At 37.8% G+C, this 8615-nt stretch overlaps 1 protein-coding gene across 1 annotated transcript in view; it reads left to right on the top strand.

The window, feature by feature from the left end:
- The window catches only part of LOC107565856 (probable helicase with zinc finger domain), a 63699-nt gene that overhangs the window by 2791 nt on the left and 52293 nt on the right, over window positions 1–8615 (top strand). The window contains exons 2-8 of the mRNA XM_016251143.1: window positions 2135–2341; window positions 3070–3106; window positions 3782–3906; window positions 5555–5611; window positions 6294–6342; window positions 6490–6565; window positions 6658–6856. Of these exons, the coding sequence (XP_016106629.1) occupies window positions 2153–2341; window positions 3070–3106; window positions 3782–3906; window positions 5555–5611; window positions 6294–6342; window positions 6490–6565; window positions 6658–6856 (732 nt within the window). The 5' untranslated portion in view covers window positions 2135–2152. The remainder of the gene's footprint in view (window positions 1–2134; window positions 2342–3069; window positions 3107–3781; window positions 3907–5554; window positions 5612–6293; window positions 6343–6489; window positions 6566–6657; window positions 6857–8615) is intronic.

Genomic DNA, 8615 nt, shown 5'->3' on the forward strand with positions numbered 1-8615 from the left:
CGAGAGTGGGTGTGTGTGTGAGAGAGAGTGTGTGTGTGTGTGAGAGTGTGTGTGTGTGTGAGTGAGAGAGTGTGTGAGTGAGAGAGAGTGTGTGAGTGTGAGAGAGTGTGTGTGTGCGAGAGAGTGTGTGTGTGCGAGAGTGTGTGTGCGAGAGTGTCTCTCACACACTCACACACACACACTCTCGCACACACACACACTGTCTCGCACACACACACACACACACACTCTCTCACACACACACACACACTCTCTCACAGTGTGTGTGTGAGACTGTGTGTGTGTGAGACTGTGTGTGTGTGTGCGTGTGTGCGGGACAGTGTGTGTGTGCGGGACAGTGTGTGTGTGTGTGTGTGTGTGTGTGTGTGTGTGTGTGTGTGCGAGTGTGTGTGTGTGTGTGTTACACGTGGAATCTGTGTGTGAGACTGTGTGTGTGTGTGCGTGTGTGCGGGACAGTGTGTGTGTGCGGGACAGTGTGTGTGTGTGTGCGGGACAGTGTGTGTGTGCGGGACAGTGTGTGTGTGTGTGTGTGTGTGTGTGCGAGACTGTGTGTGTGTGTGTTACACATGGAAACTGGACATTATACAGATATCAACGACGATACAGTTATTGCTAATAACCTGAGTTTGATTCCAGTCTCGAGTTCTTTTGCCGATCCCCTTCTCTTTGCCTTATGCTTTCCTGTTAAATCTCTACTGTCCTGTCAAAATAAAGCCATGAAAAGACCAAAAAATAAATGTGCAAAATACTATAGCAGTAATATTTTTGTTAAATTTACTATTATTTTAATTTGATAGTATAAAGTTATACCCATAACTGAAGTGTAATTTTGGCCGAAATGTTGCTGGTGTCTTCTCATATGCTGGTCATCAGATATATAATATTGCTTCGAGATTAGTGGGATTTTGGTTTAGTTGCTTGGAATGCAATTTTTGGAGCATTCGCTCAAACCAAAAAACAATGTGGAAAAAGCATTCACGGCAGCCTCGGCTAACTCAGCCCAGATGGACGTTACAGCTGTGACCTAATTATTACAGAAAAGGGAAAATGACACCACACTACAGCAGTATTTGCGCAAACCAGTGCAACCGGTGTGAAAATCTGTATTTGAATGCCATTTTATGTGGTTCAGCAAGTTACAGTTCTTCAGATAAACATACTTTGCGTCTTCGGCTGCTTTTATAGTCGTTTCTGCCTTGAATAATAATCGTACATTTGAAAATCTAGAGCAACGGCTTAATTCCAAATTAAAAGAGACATTAGTTGCACTTAAAATCTGAATGTCACGGCATTATGTAACAATACATACACACCTGATTAAAAGACTTGGAGCAAAAATAATAAAGTGAAGAGAAAATCTATTGCAGATGTATGTGACACTGGAGCACAAAACCAGCCATAAGGGTCATTTTTTCGAAATTGAGAGTTATACATCATCTGAAGGCTGAATAAATAAGCTTCCCATTGATGTGTGGTTTGTTAGGATCGGACAATATTTGAAAATCTGGAATCTGAGGGTGCAAAAAAAATCTAAATATTGAGAAAATCATCTTTAAAGTTGTGCACTTAAAATCTGAATGTCACGGCATTATGTAACAATACATACACACCTGATTAAAAGACTTGGAGCAAAAATAATAAAGTGAAGAGAAAATATATTGCAGATGTATGTGACCCTGGAGCACAAAACCAGCCATAAGGGTCATTTTTTCGAAATTGAGAGTTATACATCATCTGAAAGCTGAATAAATAAGCTTCCCATTGATGTGTGGTTTGTTAGGATCGGACAATATTTGAAAATCTGGAATCTGAGGGTGCAAAAAAAATCTAAATATTGAGAAAATCATCTTTAAAGTTGTTCAAATGAAGTTCTTAGCAATGCATATTACTAATCAAAAATGAAGTTTATATATATTTACGGTAGGACATTTACAAAATATCTTCATGGAACATGATCTTTACTTAATATCCTAATGATTTTTGGCATAAAAGAGAAATGTATAATTTTGACCCATGCACTGTATTTTTGGCTATTTCTACAAATATACCCCAGCGACTTAACACTGCTTTTGTGCTCCAGGCTCACAAATACAACCATTTTGAGGTGATTAACCCTTTGTATTTCCCATGACAGAAACTCTGTCCCAGAGTCATGGAGGACAGGAGGCCACAGAAGTCATGTGACGAGGCCATTGGATCATTAGTGAGGCAGGAGTATGAGGCGGCAGCGGCTCACAGCACAGAGGCCCTGCTGGCCATCGGGCCCCAGACCCCGACCCCCAGCACGGCCTTCCTCCGAAAGCGTGCCCTGCTCTATCGCATAGCAGCACGACTCCAGCTGGTGAGGCTGCACGTCATAGCATAGAAACACATCCATGTTTTTCGTTTCTTTTATAGCTTTTCCTTTTTGTGGTGTTTATGAAGACGTAAGTGACAAAGCAACACAGAAGATCAGCTCATACCTACACTGCCAATCAGATAGGCACCTTACAGACTTTTATTTACTGTTTATCACTGTTACTTAACCAAAAAAAAAGCCCACTTTAAAATAAAACTCCCATTTGTCTGGTGATGTGTATTAATTTCCTGCCTTGTCTCTTTGCAAAAATCAACTACAGTGTTTTTAATGAAAAGATAAAACCGTCATTTGAAGATGAGCTTGAGTGCAAACTCAATTGTTAGTCTCTAAACAACTAGGTTCAAGAGTCAAACAGCTATAAAGCTAGTGTCTGCCGAGTTTGTTTCAGGTGAAAGGTTTCAGGAACGTTTGCTGTGTCCTAAAGTTCTATGAAGTCAAAACATAAAGAAAAATGGTTATTATACAGGTCGAAGTTAATTTGCTGAGAAAATCTTCAGTGATCTTCTATTGATTTTTACAAGTACATTTCAAAAACAAAGAGTAGTTTACATTATTGCTTTAAGTGCTCAAGTATGAATTAATGTGGACCTTTCACAGTGCCTATAATTTTCACTATAATTTCTTAGTTATTTTTACACCCCATAGCTGATAGTTTTAGATTAGGAGGGTGGAAAATTAACAAACGATTTGTGCTTTTTATGATTCAACAGAAAGACTACGATCAGGCTGATGAAGACTGCAAGCATGGTAAGATGAAAAAACTAAAACAAACTATCATTATGCAAGATTTACAGCTGGCCACTGTTAGTACTTTTGGTGCTGTATGGTTCTTTCAGGCTGAACCGTTCATCTGTGTAAACGCTTTTTAAAGGGATAGTTCACCCAAAAATGAAAATTCTGTTATCATTTCCGTGATGATGTTCCAAACTTTTATGAATTTCCTCCTCCTGTTGAACACAAAAGAAGATGTTTTGAAGAATGTTGGTAACCAAAAAGTTGACGGTAGCCATTGACTTCCATAATATGGAGAAGGAGGGAAAAAAAACAGTGGAAGTCAATGGCTACCGTTAACTGTCATAAAGAAGTTCATACAGGTTTGGAACAACACGAGGGTAATGATAACATAAGTTACATTTTTGGGGGAGCTGTCCCTTTAATCTTTATTTATTTATTTATTTATCAATGCCATAATTTGCTCATCTCTAAAAAATAATTATATTGTAGTAGAAGTGTAAATAATCTTATTAACAATATGAAACATAAAATAGTATGATGTATCAAAATTGCGATGCCTGTGAAATTGGATAAAAGGCACTCAAGTAGAACCATGCCTTGCATCAGACGGCTCAGGATTATGGGATGTCTCGTCTGTGTGTGTGCTGGTTTGATCACTTGGCTGTGTTGGTGTGTTTGTTCTCGTAGTGTTTGCTGAGGAGCTGGGGAAGGGAGATGGCAGTTTCAGGGCAGGTCTTCAGAGTATGCTGCTGGATGGAAGCTTACGGGAAGTGTGCAGTGTTCTCTCTAAAGCACTCTATGGAGAACCACTGGTAAACCAACTCACAATTCCTTTCCAAATGAGCTAGCTTGATGTATTGCGTTTCAAATTGACATCATGATATGCATCTCAGATTTGATCAGGCTTGTAAAAGCTTTTATATGGCTTTTAGTTAACTATCTACATTAGTTACTTTTAATGAAAGACATTTTGGATTATGCTGTAAACTTTACACTGTAAAAAAAATTTGCTCTCAACTTTAGTTTCTCTGTAAACTTCGATTTTTCTCCAAACCTTAGAGACGTTACAATTGGACTATAAACTTTTTAATTTTGCTCTAAACCTTACAATTTTCTTCCTCTCAACTTTAGGTGCTTTGAAAGCTTTACAGTTTTGCACTGAATTTTACATTTGTGCTGTAAACTTTGCATTTGCACTCTAAACGATAGTTTTGTTCTCAACTAAGTTTTCTGTAAGCTTGACTGTTTTTGTTCTAACGTTTACAGCTGTGCTGTAAACTACAGCTCTGTTCTAAACGATCAAATTTTGCTCTCAAATTTAGTTGCTTTGTAAAGTTTTACAGTTTCACTCCACAAAGTAGTGCTGTAAACTTTACACTGTTAAACAATTTTGCTCTCAACTTTAGTTTCTCTGTAAACTTCAGTTTTTCTCCAAACCTTAGAGACGTTTAAGATTTATTTTTGAGCAAGCTTTACAATTGGACAATAAACTTTAAATTTAGCTTTAAACCTTACAATTTTCTTCCTCTCAACTTTAGGTGCTCTGAAAGCTTTACAATTTTGTACAAAATTCTACAGTTTGTTATAAACTTTGCATTTGTGCTTTAAACTACAATTTTGTTCTCAGTTGTACAATTTTGCTCTCAACCAAGTTCCCTGTAAGCTTTACAATTTGCTTTTAACTTTTATAGTTGTGCTGCAAACTTTACAATTCCTCTGTAAACTTCAGATTTGTTAAACTTTACAATTGTGCATTCAGCTTTAAGGGCTCTGTAATCTTTACAATTTGCTTTTAACTTATATAGTTGTGCTGCAAACTTTACAATTGCTCTGTAAACTTCAGATTTGTTAAACTTTACAATTGTGCATTCAGCTTTAGGGGCTCTGTAATCTTTACAATTTGCTTTTAACTTATATAGTTGTGCTGCAAACTTTACAATTGCTCTGTAAACTTCAGATTTGTTAAACTTTACAATTGTGCATTCAGCTTTAGGGGCTCTGTAATCTTTACAATTTGCTTTTAACTTATATAGTTGTGCTGCAAACTTTACAATTGCTCTGTATATCTGTATCTCAGATTTGCTAAACTTTTACAATTGTGCATTCAGCTTTAGGAGCTCTGTAAGCTTTACAGTTTTATTCTACATTTTATAGTTGTGCTGCAAACTTTACAATTGCTCTGTAAACTTCAGATTTGTTAAACTTTACAGTTGTGCATTCAGCTTTAGGGGCTCTGTAATCTTTAGAATTTGCTTTTAACTTATATAGTTGTGCTGCAAACTTTACAATTGCTCTGTAAACTTCAGATTTGCTCAACTTTACAATTGTGTGTTCAGCTTTTGGAGCTCTGTAAGCTTTACAGTTTTGTTCTACATTTTATAGTTGTGCTGTTAACGTTATATTGTAAACTTCTTACCTTTTAATTTGCTAAAATTTACAAATGCATTTTGGTTGTCATAGAATGGGATCATGACTAAAGACATGACAAGACTGAAGAGGCTCCTCTCAGAAATAGAGGTCAGTTTGTCTTACTGTGATTGTTTCTTATATTACCCATTCTTAAAGGGGACACACACAGTTTCTGCCAGACTCATGTTAATATACCTATAGAGTAGTATTGCATCCTTCATATCGCCAAAGAGTTGTTTAGTTTGATCAGATTAATAAAAGCCAGATACAGCTTTATGCTTCCCTCCAAAAACAGTCGAGCTCCTGGAGGCGTGCCGTGGGCGGAGCTAAAGAGTCCCGAGCACTCGCAGCTTTTGTGTGCGAGCTCTCCTCCGGGAGAAGTGCCCATACAAGGAATCCCGCCTTTTATGACGTCATACAGGGTCATACTCGAGAAAAAAACTTTCCGTAACTTATACGAGCCCTGAAGGAGTGTATTTGGCACAGAAATACTCCGTCATACGTCTAACTCGTGTTTTGAGACGTTGGTCTCGTTTAGCATGAGAAACCGACTCTTTTAATAGTGTGCATAAGTCAGAATCGCATTAGACCTCCCCTTTAAAGGCTTTACGCACAGTCAGCGTCACTTGCGTTTTCATTTCTCTGTGAAAACATTAACCCTTGCCTTCAAATGACTTTCAGGTTTCAAGAACTAGTACCTCTCACCACAGATTTTGTGCATGACTAAGAGACATGTTAGAGAATAGTGCGTGTGTTTGCGTATGAATCACAAGGGTGGTCTCAATTGCAGGCTGTGAGGAGTGAAATGGCATCAGAGTTGGTTGAAGAGAACGAGGAGGGTGAGTTCCACTTCAGTTTCACAATGCATCCAGGATCCTTTTTCATCTCTGATATTCTAGCTCTTATGTGAGCTTGGGTGTTTGCACTGACACGCTATCTATCAGTCTTTCCTCTTTCTTTCTTTCTTTGTGATGTTCTCTGGACAGATGTTCAGGAAGGCTGGCAGTTTCGTCCTCCTCCTCGAGGGGTCACTAGTAGTGAGGAGTACACATTGTGTAAAAGGTACACTAGTCCTGTCAGCAAATAGAGTTGATTTTCAGCACTGCTTTCTTTGTTGATGGATTGTAATGTGCTGTTTTGCTGGTTACTGTTAGGTTTTTAGAGCAGGGTCTGTGCCGGTACGGAGCTCAGTGCACCTCGGCTCACTCTCAGGAGGAGCTGACAGAATGGCAACGGCGCTACGCCTCCCGACTCATCCGCCTCAAACAGCAGCAGGAGGGCAAGCACTTCACCGAGAACTACATGGAGGTTCTCATCGAGAAATGGATCAACTCCCTCACGCCGGAGAGAGTGGTACAGTCCTCTTGAAAGAATATCTAACAGTTCACTAGAGCACTAGTAAGCTACAGCCAGCTTACTAAAGGCAAAATAAAGTAGTGATGCACTGAAATCTCATTGAAATACATTTTTGGTATCGGCAGGAAGTTTTGGATGGCTGAAATTGACCAAAACGGTGTCGTTTAATTAGCGCAATATCGATTTCTCGTTTTGAATCGGTTTTCATTTTAATGAACCAAGATCTTTTAAGTCTATGCTATTTTCATGCGTGAACCTCTTGTTTGTGGAGACCTGCCATCCATTAATCGCAATAAGCTTTGTGCTTTGTTACTTTTGATATGAAACAAAGTCTCAGCTTTCAAATCCTGTCAGTTTGATCACAAAGTTCAACCAAAAACTTTTGACACTCTTTGTGGCGTAACAGATCAGTGTAGCCACATCAGTACATCTTCGTCTCTTCCTCTTTATTACTAGTTATAGCACAAAATAAACATGAATGAACATCAGAAGGAATGTTAAAAGAACCAGTACAACTTTATGAAATCTATCATGTAATCGCTGAATCAGTGTTAATAAAACTGCTTGTAAACAATGTAATGTAATGTTACATTTACCTCAGGAAAGCCATTCAGCGTCCATAAACTTTTTAGTTAGCTGAAAAAAATTAATTTTCAATTTTTTTTTTTACTAAATATATGCACTATATTTCATATTCATATATAACCAGTTGTCTTTATTATCTAATATGAAATAATGTAATAAATTATTACAGCCTGTGTTGAAATGTTTATATTTCAGCAATGTATTGCAGTAGAAACTAGGGATGAAACAATTACCGGTTTGACGATAAATCATGATAAAATTCCCCACGGTTAGTATTACTGTTTCATATTTGAATTCTCATTAAAATCGTATTCGATTACCGCGATTTGAACAACTCTGGATAAATAAATATTGTCCAGCATAAAGCAGTTTTAAGTAACAGTAGTTTCGATTTGTGTGAAAACATGGCGGAAAGCTGGGAGGTTTTAAAAGAGTGCTAAGGGAATTATACAAATGGATATATGAATGAATTATTTAAATGTACCTCTGAAGGTTCTGACTGTCTTCAGAAGAGATTCAATGGCATTTTGTTGCAATACCTAATTAAGAAGTGTCAAAGCCACTAGAAGGCAAGCCTGTAACCTTTAGCCAAAAAAGCATAACGGCTAATGCTAACGCTTCTGGTTTGCCAGTACGTGGGAAAGGAGACTAGAGGCTGTTTAAATTTTATATATATTTTTTTATGTACGTCACTGGAGGAGAAGCTTCACTACGCTGAATAAACAGCTTTTTAGAGGAAACAGCTTATCATTTAATGAATCGACAGCCTATCAGCTAATCTCCAACATGTTTTACACTAAGCAATACTCTTGGATTTAACTATTTTTAGAGTTAACACTGGAAAAAAAATTCGTTTTATAAGTGAAGTCACTGACTTTTTTGCGACGGGTGGGATTCAGTTTCCGGCATTTCTCATTCATTCCTATGGTATCCATAAACGGCGAATGAATGTCGCACAACTTGAAATTGAATGACGTCAAGGCTGTAATGTGATTGGTTAAGTAGGGCTGGACGGACGATATGGCCAAAATTTGAATCACAATATATTTCTTAATTTCGGTCGATACGATATAATTCCGATATCGATATGAACACTATTAAAAAAGCCTTGTAAAAATGGCCAAGAACGGCCACAACAGATATCTGTACCTACAAACCTATGAAAAATTTA

The sequence above is a fragment of the Sinocyclocheilus grahami genome, unplaced genomic scaffold (assembly GCF_001515645.1).
Source record: "Sinocyclocheilus grahami isolate Dianchi unplaced genomic scaffold, SAMN03320097.WGS_v1.1 scaffold1032.1, whole genome shotgun sequence".
NCBI lineage: Eukaryota > Metazoa > Chordata > Actinopteri > Cypriniformes > Cyprinidae > Sinocyclocheilus > Sinocyclocheilus grahami.